At 40.3% G+C, this 19,451-nt stretch overlaps 1 protein-coding gene across 6 annotated transcripts in view; it reads left to right on the plus strand.

The window, feature by feature from the left end:
• The window catches only part of EBF2 (EBF transcription factor 2), a 212,215-nt gene that overhangs the window by 129,286 nt on the left and 63,478 nt on the right, over nt 1–19,451 (plus strand). For all 6 annotated transcript variants that reach the window (XM_003412466.4, XM_003412467.4, XM_064272664.1 and 3 more), the window contains one exon: nt 18,234–18,315. In XM_003412466.4, coding sequence (XP_003412514.1) covers nt 18,234–18,315 — 82 coding nt within the window. The remainder of the gene's footprint in view (nt 1–18,233; nt 18,316–19,451) is intronic.

Raw genomic sequence — 19,451 nt, forward strand, 5'->3', positions numbered from 1 at the left:
GATCCTGGTCACATAAAGCAGTCGTAGCCCATTGGCCCACTTGAGACATGGGGCCCTCACCTAGTGGTCCTGCCTCACAGGAGGACTGAGAGCTTTTTTAACCCCTATGAGCTGCTTGTGTGTTTGAGTCAAGACTCCTTAGAACACGTTTTGGGGTTGGGAGGTTGAAGGATAGTTTGCAGCACCACACACACGGACACACACACACACACACAGAGCAGAGGAGAGTAGAGTGTGCCATGAAATAGGAGGGGAACTTCCAAAGGATAGGCTGATACCTGCATGTATCAGTTAAACTTCAGGAATATTTATAATCATAATCTGTGAATTTCCAAACCAAGGTACAGGGATAGTCACATTTGACCTTCAAACTGTATTTCCCACACAGGCTAGATGACCTTTGCAAAAAAAAGAAAATGGAAACCCTGGTGGCATAGTGGTTAAGAGTTTGGCTGCTAACCAACAGGTCAGCAGTTTGAATCTACCAGGCACTCCTTGGAAACCCTGTGGAGCAGTTCTACTCTGTCCTGTAGAGTTGCTATGAGTCGGAATCAACTCAACAGCAATGGGTTTGGTTTTGGTTTATATATATATATATATATGTTTTTTTTTAATCATGGAAATGAAAAGCTCAGTACTTTGTCCCTTGCCCCAGATCAGCTATGAAGGGATTTGGGGCCGCACAATCCATTGTGACTCAGAGGCAGCTGCTCTGACCCGAAGCTCACACAGACCGCCAAAGGAGATGATCCAGAGGCTTGGTTGCCCAGTGATGAGGCCCTTAAGAGCTATTCCGTGTTTCTGGCAGTTCACACACACACGTACACACTCTCTCTCTCTCTCTTCAAAAAACAGCTGACAAAGTGTATTCACAAGGACTGCCTGAAATGATGTAATGGTGGGTTGGGGGTTAGGGGGTGGACTTGGGAATTTGAGAAATGGAAGGCTGACAAATGATAAAGGCCATAGGGCCCCCTTCCACAAAGTTCCAAATGCTCTGCCAGTACTTTCTCACATGTCTGCACCGTACACTGCGAAGTACCCAAAGTTAGTCGTGGAGCCCAAGACCCCCCGACGACGAATTTGCCTGTTTCCAGCCTCACAAGCCATTCTGATGACCTTCCTTGGCTCATTTTGTAAACCACTGTCTTTTTTTTTTTTTAATGACCAGTTAATTAATAGAGCCTGAAAGAAATTCTGAAATTCATAGGCTTTTAGAGGTAAATGTCGTTATAAATATAACTTTATAAAATTAAGAAAGTTACAAGGGGAGAAGGTATGTCAGAATGGAGGAGAAAAAAAAGGTGGGGAGGGCTTTTTAGGCCAGGAGAAATATTTTTGGGGGCTAAGGTGAGAATACTACCCACCCTCGGAGCTCCAAGGCTCCATTCAGTCCTGTAATTGCAACAATAGGGAAATGACCAGCATTACAAGGCTGCTGAGGAGCTGTGAAAACAGGTCTGCTTTTTGAAACCACTGTTAAGATTGTCCCCCAAGTCTAAAACAGGTGTTTCTAAGGCACCCTAAAAACAGACCTGGCCTTATCCCCATATTAAGAACCAGTTCCTTATTTTCTGAGTGTCTAGTGGGTTTCCTAGCACTCACTATGCCGTTGTAGTTAACATAAGCTCTTAAAGGTGACCTTGCTGATCTGATATTGAGCATGCGTGTTAAAGACATACAATAGCTGTACTATAATATCCTGTGCCAAACCATATACTGCAAGAATCAAAATCCAGGCTTAGACATCTGATTATCGAATCACAGAACTTCAGGATTAGTCATGCTAATGAAAGCCATTTGGCCCTGTTTTCTCTGTGAACAAAGCTATCTGTGTTGGTTCATTTACTCTTGCATATATCTGGCAATTATTGATATTAAATTGATTTAGTGTTTCAAAAGATGCTTCAAACACCAAACACAAAACTGCCAGTTTATTTTACAGCTGAATACAGAACATGAATTCCTTCCTGATGCAATCAGCTTTTAGTTTAACCCCTGAAGTGTAAGCATTGATCCCTTCTTAACTTTGCTAGTTAATTATGACCAATTGTGGCCTCCCTCTATGTAATTTTTTCTCTGGAAATAAATGGAACCCTTTGGGTGGCGTATCACCTGTGTGAGCTCACGAGGGTATCATTTTTACTGAGTAGAAAGACAATTTGCTAAATGTGTCATGGTTACTTACCAGAAGGCTGATTCTATGGTAGGAACATTAACAATATCTGCTGTTTCACAAGAAAGTTCTAAAAGGTGTTTCAAGTTGTTTCCCAAAGCACCTAAGTAATTCTCCCAGCATCTCTCAGAGGTATTACCCAATTTTACAGGGAAGATATGTGCAGGAACGTGTATGAGGGGTGAAAGTAGGCAAGTGAAACACAGGTGAAAATATTGTCAGTAATAGAGTCCATAATTGAACATAATCTCCTTACTCTTAAGTTTTATCCTCTAGGTCACACTGCCTCCTACATTACATTATCGGTATTAACATAAGCATGGGAGATTAATTTTATAGATCACATGAAAAGTAGATGACATTTATCTTCACTTTTCAATGAGTCACCTCATTAGGAAAAGGGTAAACATTCAGCCCAGGTTAAAATAGTTGAGCTAAGAGCAAAATTAGTTCACGTACTGCTTTGTAACTTGTTTCTTACTGTTGTTATTTTTTCATTGTGGTGAAAATATACACAAAAAAATATTCACCAATTCTATAATTTCTACATGTATAATTCGGTGCCATTGATTACGTTCTTCATGGTCTTCAATCATTAGGTAACTTGTTTTTAACAAATTTGTAATACAAAAATCAGTCTTTGAAAAAGTCTTTGTCAGTATAATCTTAGCCTCAAGATAGGATATATTCCTAACAAAATAATAAACTGAAAGGTTGGTACAAACTATGAACGACTATGACCCAAACTTTGCTGGGTCAGTCAGTTGAATTATATTACACCTTGGCTAACAAAAAGTGGAGATGGAAACAGGTTCTAATCAAAGTTTAGAACCTGTATTATCAAAACAACTTATAATAGGCACATTACTGGAAGTGGTGAAATTTATTTATTATTTATTAAAAAAGTATTTTAGACATGGAATAAATGCCTAGCTGTTTGTTTGGCATGATTTTGTTGTGATCACCTCAGCAAGCTGGGAAATGGTGACAAAAATGGGCATGATTTTTTAGGTTCTATGACATTTCAGGAAACCTTCGTGGTATAATGGTTAAGCACTACTGCTGCTAACCAAAGGGTGGGCACTTCGAAACCGCCAGGTGCTCCTTGGAAACTCTAGGGGGCAGTTCTACTCTGTCCTATAGGGTCGCTATGTGTCGGAATTGACTCAACAGCACAGGGTTTGGTTTTTTGGATATCACATTTCAAGAGGGCTGCTACTAGGAGGAATGATGGAATTGTAGCTTCAATTCAGGTCAAGTGAACCACCAATAAATTCTGACTCATAGGTGAGACAAGACGACTTCCTTGTTGTGGTATTGGGCCATTTCTGGGGAAAGTGATCCTGCTAATGGGTTTGCCAGGGAGAACCTGGCAGTAGATCTTTGTTGTCCAAGTCAGCGGAGAACACCCGGTTGCACAGAGCGGCCTTCTCCCAGCGTGGCCGTGTTGACTTCTTTGTGTATCTTCCTGAGGGAGTTGTGGCCATCTCTTTCCCATGCTTCTGGAACCAGTCCTGCTGCTAGCTTGAGTCCTGGCCTGGCAGCAACCTGAGAAGGCAGAACGGGTTCTGTGAACTCTGAGTGACAGGCCGAGAAGTTTTACTTCCAGGTCAGCTGCTGACTCCCTTGGGGAAGTACTTTTTTGTTTTTTAATGGCTGTGTGCCATTATCCCTTGGACAGACAGAAACCACTAAACCCAATTATAAACTCCTGAGCCAGGAAGGCTTATGAAGGTAAAACCTAGTCTCTGGCTTTTGTGGATTATTGGATACTGAGTTTATCAATTATCTAGGCCTTTTTTCCAATGATGCTAAAATTTTAGTTATTTATTTAATTTTTTGTACCATTCCAAAAATAATTTGTGATGGTTCATTTTGACTTATCAGCATTTCTTTCAAAGACATATAGGAGAGTAAGAAAATCCGTGGCACTGAAAACCGCAACTGAGTTTTTGAAATTAGATGTGACTTTTACATATTTTGTGCTACCTTGTTTCTTGTGTTAAAAAAAATACATATGTAAGTGTTGACTCAATAATAATAATACCTATTCTGGCAAAGGAAATAGGTGGTTGAACTATTTTAAGGTTTCGGATCTTCATAGATATCTCATGGCCCCATATTCTTTTTCTCAAGAAAGATTTTCTTCATTTGGGTCAACCTGCTTATACGGCCTCAAGTGAATATACTGTGTACATATGTACATATTCTACTACACTGAGCTTTGAGATTGGATCTCATTCAATGAAGGTCAGGAGTAAGTACCTAAAATGAACTCTGTTAGAAGTGGCCTGGACTTAAAAAACATTGTATAACATAAAACCAGGTTTAAAAAAAAAAAGTCTTCATCAGTTTGGAAGTTATTTGGAAAGCTGGAGTTTGGGCTAGGCTCAGTCAAGGGCATTTGAAACCTTAAAATGAACTCAGGATCTTGTTTTAAGCAAACTGGAGCTAATTTATGGAAGTCACATGAATCTGCCCTGTTCACATTCAGACTTTCTTTGAACCCGATGAGAAATCTCAGTAACTGAAATGGGGTGGAAGATTTCATGCCTAGCCTACCTTTTTGAAATAAAATGGCTAAGTCTCACCTTTCTGTAGTAATTTAGCATATCTCTGAGCAACGATACGGGTTGGTATGGAAGAGAAAGATTAGAAATTGAAGGTGGCCCAGATGAAGTGCCCAGGGACTGCTTCAGTTCCCAGTGGACAGTGCTCAGGCCAGAGTGGGCTCTGGTTCCATCCCTATGACTGACCTGAGGCTTTTCAGTGCACCTCAGTTAAGAGAGTCTGGTCATCTACTCATGGGACAGGTAGAAGCTCATTTATTAGCAGTCTCTGTGAGATGACCAGAGTTAGTAGAAATGTTATCACATTACAGAGAGTGAAGAAATGTGGAAGAGGTAAAAATCTCTTTTGGCGTTTAAAAAAAGTGTGCCATTTTTGATATTAAGATTTGGAAATCTTCATAAAGTGGGTACTTTCTATAGAGTTGGAATCAACAAAGTTTGAATGAGAAAAACAATTGAAAATAATGACATGCTGGAACCTAGTGTAGGTGTAGAGGGTGGATTGAGATTAGATTAATGTGAACATAGTCTGCTAAACTGACAATACTGGGATATTATTACCTTATCTGAGTGCTTTTGTATCAAATTCTTGACCTGATTTTTGTCCCAGTTTCTCCTTTATATCAACTAGGATTAGTTCTTCCTTTAAGAAAAAAAAAAATGTTAAAAAAAACTCTAAATGAAAGCCGGCTGACTCTACTATGAGTAATAGAAGAAAATCTGTTTTGCTAAAGGAGCAACAAAATACTGAAATACCTGGTTTTATATTTTTATGTGGGTTTGGCAAATGCAGTCTGAAAGTGGCTAATATGATACCCGACCTGGTGTTAATAGCCAATGATAATTCCATATGTGCCACCTGCTACCTGTCAGGTTACACATTCTTTTTTGGCATGCAGGTTACAATACAGGGTCTTGGTGGCTAGTGTGGAGGCAAGCCGTCACATTTTTCAGATGAAATAGGACTTGGATGTAATTATCATCTTGGTTTCTTTTCTTCAGTCACTCCTTCTTCCCACTCTTCCCCCTTAACTTTCAGGTAGTGCTTAAAAGCATAACATAGCATCCTGAATTTGGGGGTTGAGGGGAGAGCGGAGAAAGGAGGGGTGGGAGGGAGAGAGAATGAATTAAAAGAACAAACTAAAAGCGCTGTTCATGCAGGAAAATCCTCTTGCCAAAATAAAATTAGAGAAATTTCTTGGAATGTGTATAGTAGAGGAAAACCTATTAGCTGAAGATGTGGATTTGTTAACTAGCTGCTTTACACGCCACAAAGTTGTTTCTCTTTCTCCTTAAAATAACTTGTCAGGAATTTCTCAAAAGCTAACTCCACGTGGATCACAATCACTTCCTCTCTACTTTCTCCCAAGAGGACATATTTTGAAACTGGCTGGGCAAAGTGGAAAAAAAATCCCCTCCCCCTCCACAAAAAAATAAACTGCACAAAAGCAAAAGGCCCTCTTGTCCATCCATGGGGTCTGAGTGGGTGTCCAATCTGGCCCCTCTTGTCCACCCATGGGGCTTGAGTGGGTGTCCATTCTGGTTCTTCCCAAGTCCAAGTTCTACTCCAATATGGATGCAGAAGTGTGCAGTGCAGTACTTCATGGAAGAATGGAGGAGATCCTCCCTGTTACCCTCTAGAATGTCAGAGCGCTTAACTGTTGGGCACTTTTCTGCTTTAGAAAAACAGACCTACACACGTTCCTGACTACAGAGAAACCAGATTTCCGATTATAACCATTCAAAATGGGGCATGGGGAGTCTGAAAGCAAAGCACAATACATTAAAATGGTTTTTCTTGAAAGGTGAAGACAAGATTAAAGATTTCCATGACATTCATGTATTTTTGGAAAGAAAATAATTTTAGCCTCTTATTAGTATTATTATTCCAGCTGTTATTATGTTCCTTCTGAGTAGCTACTAAGGGCACAAAAAGCTCTCTCTCTTTTAAGCTTTTAAAAAATCGTCTTGAGTCATTTAAACTCTTCAGATGGGGATTGGTGGCAAAGGCTCTGTTCTGGCTTACAAAAACTGTCCAAATGCCTTCTGTTTCCAAACTCTCCCAGTAATAACATTACTTAGCTCAGAAAAATTGTTACAGTCTTTTCCAGGTGCTTTCAAAATATTTTTCTCACTTGAGTTAGTCCTTGCAACAGCCCATGGGGTAGCTAGCTGTCTCAGGTTTGCCATCCAGAGAGGTAGGAGAGAAGTTGTCCAAGGTAAATGCCTCACAGGGAAGCAGCAGAAGTGGTTTCTCAGATTAGCACCTCGGCATTTGTGCACAACCCAAAGGCTGGCAGTTTGAATCTACCCAGTGGTACCATGGAAGAAAGGCCTAGAAATTTGCTTCTGTAAAGATTACAGCCAGGAGAATTTTATGGAGCAGTTCTACTCTGTAACACATGGGGCCGCCATGAATGGCAGTGGGTTTTTGTTTTTAATCTCTTCCTCAGTTTTGGCCACAAGGCTTTGAGGTGCTAGTGCACTTCATAACTGTTCCCAACTCCCCATCTCATGTATGTTGTAGTAAAATATTGGCTAACTAGTAATGAGAGGGTGTATTTGGTATGGTAATGAACCTGGAAAAATTGCTACCCATTCTTCAGAAGAAGCGTCTATTGCATATAAAATCACTATAAAAAACTAAATTTGCGTGATGGAAAGCTCAGCACATTTCAAGAGTTTTCCTACTTTTGGCCTAACAATCTTTTGGCCACTGATATTATTGATGTAGCTGAGTGGAAGGGCCAAAAGGCCCTCTCTTCTCTCTAAAATTCTATTTTTCCTCTTTCTGAAGGTTTAATAATATCCCCTGCCAGAAAATGCATTTCTCACTTTGTAGGTTTTTTTCCTCAACTTGCATAATTAGTATTAAACTTTCCTTGGCCTTCCAGATTCCCTCCCTGCTTCAAAGTCTCTAACAAGCCATCTACCCATACTTTGAGAGCTCAGCTTGGTTGATTTTTTCAGGTCAAATATAAGGCTCATGCTTGGTTGTAAAAGTATATAACTTCTCATTTTCGAGCACACAGATGCATGGGTTTCTTTGAGGCTCCACTCTTCAGCATTAAAGAGGGACCCTTCATTGTAATCATTACCGAATGGATACAGTACTAATGGAACTTAATTGTTTCCACTAGATGGATCTCGGGTGTTTTGGCAGCCAAAATGAAAATGATTCCAAATACCATCAAAGGGGCTTATAAGCACCCAGCATGCACAGAGTGTTTTGATATACAGTGGAGTGTTAATATCATTATCTCTCCTAATACAACATACGGTTACTTTAATCCTTTCCCGCCTCTGTGATCTTGGAAGATCCGACGGGTAGAAGGCAAAGAATAAAACACTATATACAAGGAGACAAAGGGAGAATTAGTCCCCATCCTCTGAATGCAATTTTTTTGGTTGCTTGAGTGTTGACTTCAAATATGTACCTTTATCAATACTGACTTCTGTATCTTCCACGCTAGTTTGAGTTTGTATGCCACATCAAACATACCTTTTCACACATGTTCTTTCCAGATTTTTTTTAACACTTACTTAGCAGTTTATAGAAGGAAGTGAATGATCTCCTCAAGCTGCTTACAAATTAAAAAAAAATCTGTGCTTATTAATTATGCAGGATTAGTCTAATTATAATTCAGCAAATTAATTAGCGACAGAAGGTGTTCTGAAACATTGGAGTACATTTGCATGTTAAATGGAGAGGCTAGTCTGTAATATATGTAAATTTATGCATGGCTTCATAGTTTAATTTAAAAATTTGCAGCTGCATATGGTATGGGAGCAGGTGAAAAGTCAGTTTTAGTTTAATGATGCTAACAAACATTGGATGGTGTCCTGTCTTAGCAAGAAAATGCACTTATATCTGCTAATCTATGAATCTGTCATTACATAGATGCTCAAACTCAAGGTCATTAGTGAATGGACCCATAGGTGCAATAGATAGAAAGCTGAAAACTGCAGAGAGAACACGGTGATAGGAGCTCAAACTCTGAATTTTGTTTGCCACTTTATCCAATAATACATATTTGTTCACTAGGCCTTAATTTAAGGAGAGTAGCATTCCAGACTGTAAATAAGGGGTATCTTTTTGTCTGATCAGAATCTGCTCTAAAAAAAAAAAAAAAAACAGGTGTAAAATAGTTGTCCAACCTTGATCCCCTTTCCAAATATTCACATTTGCACTTCATTTCAATTTCCTGGAGCCGTGGGAAAGTTATTACCGAGTTATGAATTAATGGTAGGGTAGAGAGTTTTACACACTGGCCTCAACCATCTGGCAAAACAGTAAAACCAGTGGACCAGGCAGCAGCAAAGGGCTCTTGGTGTAATTGGTGTTCACTGCTCAGCCTAGCATAGATGAGCTTCACAGGGAGGGCAGGAAAGTGGGAGGGGAGACGGGGGACGAAGGGGTGCTAAGGAAATATGATGGTAAGGACCCATTAAGCTGATGGCTGACTAATAACTTCATTTCTCTCCTTCACCCGAGTAGTCACGGTATTAGAAAGGGAAATAGATTCATATTCTAATTCTGAAGACTTACTCAAAGATTTCTCCCAGAAGAAGTCTGTAACATGATTCAGGTTTGCTCAGTCCTTTTGATGATGAGAAGGGAAGAGGAAGAAATAATGTGTAGAAGCGGATATAGTTATAAAAAAAAAAAAAAAGAAGAGGAAAAGATGACACTACGCACATTGCAAAGAGATTTTATAAGAACAATTGGAATTACAAACATGTTCTTAGTGTTGTGTTTCATTTCAATTCAAGCCCAAAAAGTTCAATTATTTTCATTAATGGTGTCAGATTTTCATCCAAGTGCAAAAACAAGGAGTTTTCCTTAGAGATTTTTTCCCTACGAGCCTTATGGTGCCAAGTAATGGAATTCAGGAGAGTGAAGAAGTGTCTGAATGTAGAATGAAAAAAAAAAAAAAAAAACTCAACATGTAACCCCAGGTCCTCAGAAATGGTAGTGTGTTACTGGTCAGACATAAGTAGAGAATCAAAGTGGCCCCCTTGTTTTTGCACCTTAACGGCTATTTACAGTTGATTGCTTGACACTGGCACTATGGGAGACATTCACTTTGGAAGAAATCACAAAATGGCTTTGAAATGAAGTCTATGGATACAGAGCCAGAATTACACAGTGGGGGGAGTGCTCCCTCCTGGTGCCTAAATGAATACAGCAGACCCGCTCGTGAGGCGGCATGTATAGTAATGAAGGATCTATTGCCAACGAAAATGCCACTTCCAGGAGCTTGTAATTGGAGCGAACACCGAATTGAAAATGATTCCATGGGGCCTGTTGCCAGTCAGGAACCAGCATATGTGTACGTAGCTCTGAATTATTTTGCCTGGCTGTAGTTTACTGAAAACTGTGATGAGGACTTTGACCCACCACTTTTGTTGTTGTTGTTATTCTTGTCCTGCAATATATTCGAATGGTTAATTACATGTTCTCGCCCCCATCCCCCCACCTTTCTTAATATCTCTTCCTCCAAACGAAGGGGATTTCTTCAAGTGCAGTTCATATTAACATTAGAGAGATAGGCAGTACAGAGAGGGCCAGATTTGAATTTGTGGCAACTCCCTGTGGAATAACTTTGTTTGGAAAACGAGCCTTTTAAAAATGTGGCGGGGAAGGAAGGGAAAATAGAGGCAAGAGGGTTATGGGATATAACTGGTGAAAGGTGAAGGAGTTAATTTGCTACGTACCAGGCATCTTCCCTACCATTCTGCATGGATAACTAATCCTCATTACTGGCCTGGGAGATCATGTCACAAAGGAAGAAACTTAGGGTCCCTAATTTTTGTAATAAATAGCAAGCAAACAAAAAAATTGCAGAAACCTTGAAATCATATGGAAATGACTTGGCAGAGACAATCAGCTTAGCCGCCACATAAAAACCAAACCCGTTTGCCTTCGACTTGATTCCGACTTAAAGCGAGTAGGACTGCAAACTATCTCCTACCAAAGGAATTAGCCTGCTTGGCTATTTAAAAATCTCCAATGTACGAGAGTCTCTTCTGTCCTTTAAAAAAAAAATTATTTTATTTTATACATGAATCAAACAATTTCTACATGTATAATTCGGTGACATCGATTATATTCTTCTAGTTGTGCACCCATTCTCACCCTCCTTTTTCCCTCCTCTGTCCTTTGGGTAATGGCTTCCAAATTTAATTTTGGTGACTTTATTCTCAAAAAATGTTTCCTGAGATTTAATTCAACTTCTTATATTACACATTTAACTTCCTGCCTTATTTTTCCACGGTCTTGAAGGACAAATGACCCTGATCCTTCTTCATCCACTGGAGCAATATTTACCATTTTTTGAGGAAGGCTGCAGCTATTTGGGCTGTGCCACTCTTAGACTTCTTGAGTTCTTCTCAGAAGCCTTGTTTTCTGAATTTCTGGTACATCTTGCTTATTTACCTCTGTACACTCCAAAATAGCCACAAACTTCCTAGAGGATGCAATCCCTGGTAGGAATGATAGACATTTTTGTTTGCTTGCTTGTTTTGTAACATGAAGAAAGGCTTCGTCCTCATTTCCAGAAAGAAAGATGAAGTAAGTGACATGATCCCCCACGTAGATCAATGAAGGCACTGGTCTCCTGAAACAAAGAGTTCATGAGCTATTTGGCAATGAGCCCCCCTTTTCCTTCCAAAGAAACTTGGGCAAGTTCCCGCCAGAGCAATGTTTTGCTAAGAGTCAGACAAACTGAGTTCTACTCCTACCTCTTCTACTCACTAGCTGTTTGACCTTGGGCACATAATTTAAACTTTCTGAGTCTTGGTTACTTCCTCCTTAAAGTGAGCATATTAATGTTTCTACTCCCAGCATTGAGAGGGTCAAATGAGATAGTATGTAGCAAATAATATAGGCTCAATGCACGTAGGATATTATTCCTATTGTTGTTGTTAGGTGCCATCCAGTCAGTTCCAACTTATAGTGACCCCATGTACAATAGAATGAAACATTGCCCACTCCTGTGCCGTCCTCTCAGTCATTGCTATGTTTGAGCCCATTGTTGCAGCCACTGTGTCAATCCATTTCATTGAAGATCGGCTTCTTTTTCGCTAACCCTCTGCTTTATCAAACATGATGTCTTTCTCTAGGGACTGGTCCCTCCTGATACCACATCCAAAGTATGTGAGATGAAGGCTTGCCATCCTTGCCTCTGAGGAGCATTCTAGCTGTACTTCTTCTGAGACAGATTTGTTCATTTTTCTGGCAATCCATGGTATATTCAATATTATTTGCCAATACCATAATTTAAATGCATCAATTCTTCTTTGAGTATTATTAGCTATTATTCTAATCAACATCATAATTGGTGTTTTAGCCAAAGGGTGCTAAGGAGGTTGAGTGTAGTTGAAAGTAAGAAAATTTATTGCTTAAAAAATTGCTGTAAACTTAAATTTTTCAGATCTGAAATGGTCTTTTATTGAAATAGTCCAGGTGAATAAGCTTTAATTGTATATGTCCATTCCATAGGAAGGTCTGGGGAGGTGAAAGGTTCTGTACTTAATCTGTTCATGTATCTATATTTACATTTTAAGGAGCTGTTTAAATAAATGGATTAGATGAAAAGTTACCTTACAAAAATAAGCATTTAGTTTAAACTTAAAGGACCCAATCAGTCAAGGCTTCCATATTGCCTCCCCCTTCCATGGATCTTTTTGGGCCTTTGTGCTGGCTGCCATCTTATCGAGCAGATCTCAAATACCAAGCATTTTCAGCCCTTCATTACCAAGTTACTTTAGGGTGTAGGAAGGGCTGATTGAGGAATCCCTGGGTGGTGCAAATTGTTAATGTACTTGGCTGCTAACCAGAAGTTTGGAGGTTTGAGTCAGTCCAGCTCAGAAGAAAGAGCTAGCGATCTACTTTGGAAAAATCAGCCATTGAAAACGCTATGGAGCACAGTTCTGCTTTGACACACATGAGGTCACCATGAGTCAGAATCAACTTGATGACAACTGGTCTGGTCTGGTCAAGAGTCAATTGAGGGCTTGACCTCCTAGAGTCTCTTCATTTTTGTGGACTTGAGTCAGAGTCTTTACAAGGGCCTTAAAATTTGGAGCTCTTTCTAGCCTGGGCTGCCACCTCAAAAATCAACAGATTTCTCAAGGGCACATCACCTTTAGTCCAAGGAGGGGGCTCACTGCTACCCTCTATTTTACTTGGGCTGCCTGGGTTTGGATTCTCTCAGAGGCTTTTGAGAGAAGAAAACGAATTCTCTCTGTTGTTGGAAGGTTCAGTTGAAACCTAGATTACAGTTAGAATACCATCATTGTGGTTTCCATTGGTTTCAAGTGGAAACCAATCATTTGGGCGTTTTCCTACCATAGAGAGCAGCGAGCCACCAAGAAGAGCATTCTCAGAGTGAGAAAATGGCACCATCGGTGTATCCTTCTAGCACAGGCCCTACTCAGCTGGAGAGCTTAGATTTTCTAGTCCCAAAAAGGATGTAAACTTCAGAGGATACAGGGAGAGCTGCCCATTCTTTCCAAATAGGATTTTATCACCCAGCTTGTCCGTATATTGGGTAGTTCTCAGAAATGATATGCACGTGTTTTAAGGGAAAGGGGTTATATTCTTTTTTAGAAGCCCACAGAGTGAAAGGCAATTGTATTTTAATTTTTTGTACTCAAAAAGGAGTCCAATCCAGAGAAAATATATCTTCCTCAAAAATCATGGACACAAACCTTTAAGTATTTACTAGTTTGTGAGGATTTATCAGCTATATACTTGGCTCAGACTTTGGTGATCCAACTCGCTTATGTGGATGTCATGGCAGAGAGTGAGAACCAATATGGCAACTGTGCTCTTAGCCCTTGGAGAGTGTGGGGTATTATCATTTCCAGGGTGTGGAAGAGGTGGCCATGTTATAGCAGTGGTTGGTTCCGAGGTAGGCAGAATGACATCTTTTTTTTTTTTAAGGGAGTGAGGAACTAAATTTCAGAGTGGAAGGTATTTTACCTTTTTTTTTTTTGTGTAGAGTAAGGCTCTGTATGATGGCAGCTGTTATTAGTGCCAAGTTCACATTTCTTTGTATAAATCCTTGTCTAATCTTTTTCTTGAAAGAAACTTTGGTATCTTTCACAGTGCTTTCCTAAAGATTTTTGGTAAGCATCTCATATATTAATTTCTTTAATGAAGGACTAGGTCTTAGATCTTAAACTGGAGACAAATTAAAAGGTCTCGTCTATAAATCTGGAAGAAAATACTGTGCTGGGTTTTATACTAGCCAGGCCACTGGCCATAATCCCAGAGCTCCATGAATATTAAGTACTTGGCCCTCCTGTGATTTAGAAGGCCCCCCTGTACACTGGACCTTATTTCTGCATCTTATTTGTGTATCTAGTTTGAAACTCATTTTCTATTTGGGATAGGCTCTGAACATGGGTTCAGACCAAGCTATACGTTTTCACTCTGTTCTTGAACAGTGCAGAGTATCCTTCCAATTTTCCAGAGCTGGGGGATGGGATTTCTTGGGTACTAGCTCATTACACTCAGACCCACATTCAGAGGACTCCAGAATCTGAGGAGGCATATGTTGAGTTGTTTGACTGTGTGTTCCATGAGGACAAGGACTTTGTGTGTCTTGTTTGCCACTGTGCCTAAACCCTTCATGACACACAGTACACACTTAATACATATTGATCAAATGAGTAAATAAATGAATTCAGCGGGAGTTCTCAATATTGAGCATTTACTGCCATGAGAGCTGTCTTTGACCTAATGTTTTCCTCTCAGGGTATAACAGTTCTCTCACTCTCCAAGGTGCCAATCTCCCCCCCTCCCCGCCCCCGATTTGGTCTTCCTGCTCTTTCCCTTCTCCTTTTTTTTTTTTTTTTTTGCCATTTTTAGATCATGTTTTGTGAAGTTTTAAAAAGCAGCCTTACTGAGATATAATTTACATATCATAAAATTCTCCCACTCAAAGTGTACAGCTCAGTGATTTTTAGTATAATCACAGACTGTGCAACCATCACCATAACCTAAGTAGTGCAGGACACATGAAACACTAGATGGGTCTCGTTGCCAGAAAGATTCAGGTTCCAACCCTTGTTTTTGCCACTTATAAGCTATGTGATCTTCAGAAAATTTCTTAAATTCTTGGACCCTTAGTTTTTCCCAGTGGTAAAATGATTTGGCACTCATAGGGTTGTTGTGAGAATTAAATGAGGCACTGTATATCAAGCATACAGCATGGTCCATGGTGCCAAATAGACATTCAGGAGTTCTTTCCCTCTGCTCTGTGACCCCTATGCCTTTCAGTTTCTGGGTCACAGTGGATGGTGAACAGGGCCAGAGATGGCTCTGATCTGTGGCATTCCTGAGGCACCTTCTCCTGCCTCAGCAGCATTAGAGAAAGAATCCTAATGAAATGGTCCATCTTACCCAACAACCTGCCTGTCTACCAAAGAAGTGAGGTAACTTGGTTACATCATTAATTGGTAGCAGGGCCAAGACTAGCACCATGTAGGCATTTCATAAATACTTGTGGAGTGAAGAAATTCCTTTGATACATTATCCTACCTCAGTGACCTAAGAACCAGCCTGGTATCTAAGGGCTGAGTTCACATTTTGACCCTATCTCTCTATTCCTCTTAGTCTCTAAAACAAGGATAAACCTGTAATTGTTAGTGTTCACTCTTAAGCAATGAGATCAGAAGCCTGGCAAAGTGTACCATGCTAAGTGGTTATAATATTTATGTAGTCAACGTTATTTGGAGAAAGTGGAAATAACAGCTTCCATGCTGATGAGAATCTGCACATTTGGTCTGAGTCTTGTAATTCATTTTGGTTTCCCATTTCTGAGTGGATAGAGCTAACATTTTCCAGGCAGCTCTGTCTTCAGAGGGATTCAGACTCAAGGGATTCTGAGAGAATTTGTTCCCTGCAAGTTACCCTGTGGTTAATGGATGGTTTGGTTAGTAAACTGTCCTGTACTAAGACCCTGAACATGGGGGCTGGAGGTGGTGGAGGGGAGGAAGACAATAAAAAGAGAATAAATTAGAGATGTCAGTAAGCCCTAGAATTTCTTTTAATTAATTTTTACGTCAACATGTAAAGTAACCAGGCCATAATTACAGGTGCTAACCATTTAGAAGTAGCTGTGCTTTCTCCTAGAAGGTATTATACGATGTAAGAGAACTCCCCTGCCACCCACCTCTTCTCCCTTCCTCCCTCTACCCTCCCTTGCTCATTTGTGAACAGAATGCTAACTCCTAGTGTGGGAGGGGCTGTGAGGATTACAAACTCAGACCCCAGGCAAGCAAAAGAGTCAACACTGGGTGATTTCCAACCAAAGAACTGTTAAAGGTCCTAATTTAAACCGAATAAAGCCTTTCAGCAGGCCCCTTGTTTCCCTAAATCGATTTGATTTGATGTAAACACTTATCTCCTTTGCACTTTTCCACCTCCAACACCATTCAGATAACAATGCTTTCATAAACATTACTGTTTTCACCAGACACATTTTGGAGAAGAGGTGGGGGACGGGGGAGTTAGATAAAAGGAAGGATAAGAAATACAGAGTTCAGTTGTGGCAAAACTTGCCAAAAATCAAAGAGTAAGTGAGAAAAAACACTGTGGTTTCAGAAGGGTAAAGTTGTAAATTGATTGTAAATTGATGATAGGGATGCTGGAGGGCAAGTGTGGTATGGCGATGGGGCTATTGTTGGGAAAGAGACTCAAGTGAGAAAAAGGAGAGTGTGAAGGCACTCAGCATCAGCGTGTATTGTACGTTGCTGTGGTGAGGCTGACTTGAACACACAAATGGAAGAGTGTACGTGATTCCCCTTACAATAATAAAATAAAATGTTTGCATTCTGATCAATGTTTTCTTAAAAAATCAGCATCCTCTCTAATGCACTCCGATGATCGTGGGCAGAAATTCATTGCGCTTTAGAAATCGGACGCAGGTTGTGAAAGTGAACATTACATGCAGTGATGAAGGCAGAGCTTCTTTTCTGCCCTCTCATAAAGCCCCTGGGTACCACCGCGGCCCAGAGGGTGATGCCCAATCGCCTCCTCCCCACAAGGAGATTAAAGCGAGAAGTAAGAAATTGGTGAATGTATAAATTGCTGAAAAAATATTTAGCTGTTATTTTCAAATTCATGCCCAACCTTATTCACAGACAGGTCCGGAGTACTTTGCCAAATGTTTTTAGCAAATCAGGAATAGAAGAGCCTCTTAAATACGGAAAGCACTCTGAACAATGCTATCTCCCTTCTTTCCTACTTTATCATTTACTGTTTATGTTCCCATCAGCTTTTTTTTAAAGTCATAACCACAATTAATTGGAGCACTATCTAATTCTTTTGTGTGACTGTGAAAAAATAAAAATATACAGAAGGTCAGAATGAGAGCATTCTACCAACGGTTGCTTTAAACAGAATTTTTGGAAGCCTTGTTGATTTCTCCTTATTTTTGTTGGTAAATCCTGGAAAAAAATGTATATCTTTTCCTTTAAAGTTCTAATTCAAGGCATGGATGTGAGAGTTCTGAAGGGACTTTGGGACTGCGGTAAAATTTCGTTGTCATAGTAACAGAAAGGGAAATAGGCCTAGCTCACCTGGGACTTTAACACTGCAAAAGCTGGATTTTTTTTTTTTTTTTTAAGGAAAAGGACTCTGCAAGTGAAATAAATGAAAAGCTTATTGTATTTTGAAACAAAATTTCCAACATTAAATATGTAAATTGTGAAAGGCCACTTCAGCCATTTTTCTTAGTTGATATCATTGTCTGATGAAAGACGTCCACTTTAAAAATGGCACAAATAGGTTATTTAGGAGAACATTGGCTTACAAAATACGTCTTACAAATAACCTCAGAATATTATTCTGTACCTTATATTATGGGGGGGGGGTGGGGATAACCTGTAGATGGTCTGAAAGTAGATAGGTACTTATTATTAGTCATAAACCCCCAGTACCTACCTGTAAAGACTGATTGTGTATTTGGGCAACAACAGAATTTTCTGATTTGCAAACATCAGGAAGCCTTTGTGTGTGAGGATATATGTGTGAGGTGTTTGAGCCTGAATGTGTGTGTGGCCAGTGGAAAGCCACATGCTTGACAAAGCCTGGGTATCTGGTCTAAGGCATGCCATTTTTAACCCTGGAGCAAGGCATTTTTACACGGCAGGGGTCACTGCTGCTCCTGAAGCCCTCTTTGGAGAGAGGGCGCCCTGGTAACTACAGGGCCAGGGTGCAAACCAGGAGCCCAGCTTGTGAACCACTTAACAATCCCGACAGTGACTGGAGAAGAGGGAATATGACTCTGGATTGAAAACATCCAAATCTGCGAATTGCAAAGGGTCAGCAATGTTCTTTCACAGGAGAAGCTGGTTGAAATTCCCCAGACCTGAAATACAATCACTTTCAAATCAAATCTAATATAATGCAGATATATTCTCCCTTAACCAATGTTTACTTAAAAATGTAACACATTGCTTTCTCTTCACAGATTCTTTTTAAAATTTTTTCTCAAGTGCAATCAGAATTGTTTGAAAACAGCAGGAAACCCAAGGGACATGAGACGGTTTCAGGTAAGGGGCCTGCAGTTCTTTCCTGTTAAATGAGTCAACCTGATTTCTTTCTCCTTCTCACTCTTTTTCTTTCTGAGGAAAAAAAATTTTTTTACTGCTACTGCTAACAATAAAAAAGATAACTGAATGATAACCCTTATCCGATGGTATTGAGGTTTTCTTCATTTTGTGGTGTTTAGGCCTTCTGCCTCCACTGCCAAATCCCCACAGGGAGAGGCACCAACCCATGCTGGAGATTTGATTTTAAGCCCTCAGGCTGCCCTTCGCACACACAGCTGCCCACAGCAGGAACTGTGTTCTTGATATTCAGCCACCTTGGGATTTTTCAAAGCAGCTTCTCTGTGCTTTCTGCAAGCAACATTCTCTGTCTCTCCTTTTCCTCCCATTAACTATTCAGTGGTCCCTCTCCAAGCCTTCTGGAAAGCAGCAGCCCAAACAGCCGTGGTCACTTTAAGATCTCAGCATGGCAACAAGGCCCATGGGACGATGACCCAGCTGCCTGGCAGTTAAATCTGCCACTGGTTTCATCACCCTTGCCACTGATGTACTGAGAATACAAGCTAATAAAAACACGGAGCAAGGCAAAGTGTATCAGGTTGGAGATGAGAGGAAGTACAGCCCCTCTCGGGCTCCTTCCTTAATCTTTGAAGGACCCATATTTAATTCACCAAATGGCTTTGCTGCCATTTTAATTGATCTAAATACATAGTACCTCCTTCTCCACAGAAAAATTACCAGTTGCCATCCAGTCGATTCTGACTTCTGGCAACATCCAGGGCGTAAGATAAAACTGCTCCAGTTAGGTTTTTAATGGCTGATTTCCCAGAAGTAGATTTCCAGGCCTTTCTTCCAAGGGGCCTCTAGGTGGACTTAAACCCACCAACCTTTAGGATAGCAGCCTAGAACTTAAACATTTGCACCATCCAGGGACATAGAAAAATTAGAAACATGTTAAGCAATAGTATTCAAGCTTAAGATTAAAAAAAAAAATCCTCTAAGCAATGGGAGAGATGGGGATTGTGAGCCTCATGTTTTGTGTGAAGAAGCAGAGGCTCTAGGAGTTTAAATAATTTGTCCCTACAGTGAGCAGGCGGTAGAGCTAGGAGGCAGGAAGGTCTGTCTGATCAAACTCTTTC

The sequence above is a fragment of the Loxodonta africana genome, chromosome 19 (genome assembly GCF_030014295.1).
Source record: "Loxodonta africana isolate mLoxAfr1 chromosome 19, mLoxAfr1.hap2, whole genome shotgun sequence".
NCBI lineage: Eukaryota > Metazoa > Chordata > Mammalia > Proboscidea > Elephantidae > Loxodonta > Loxodonta africana.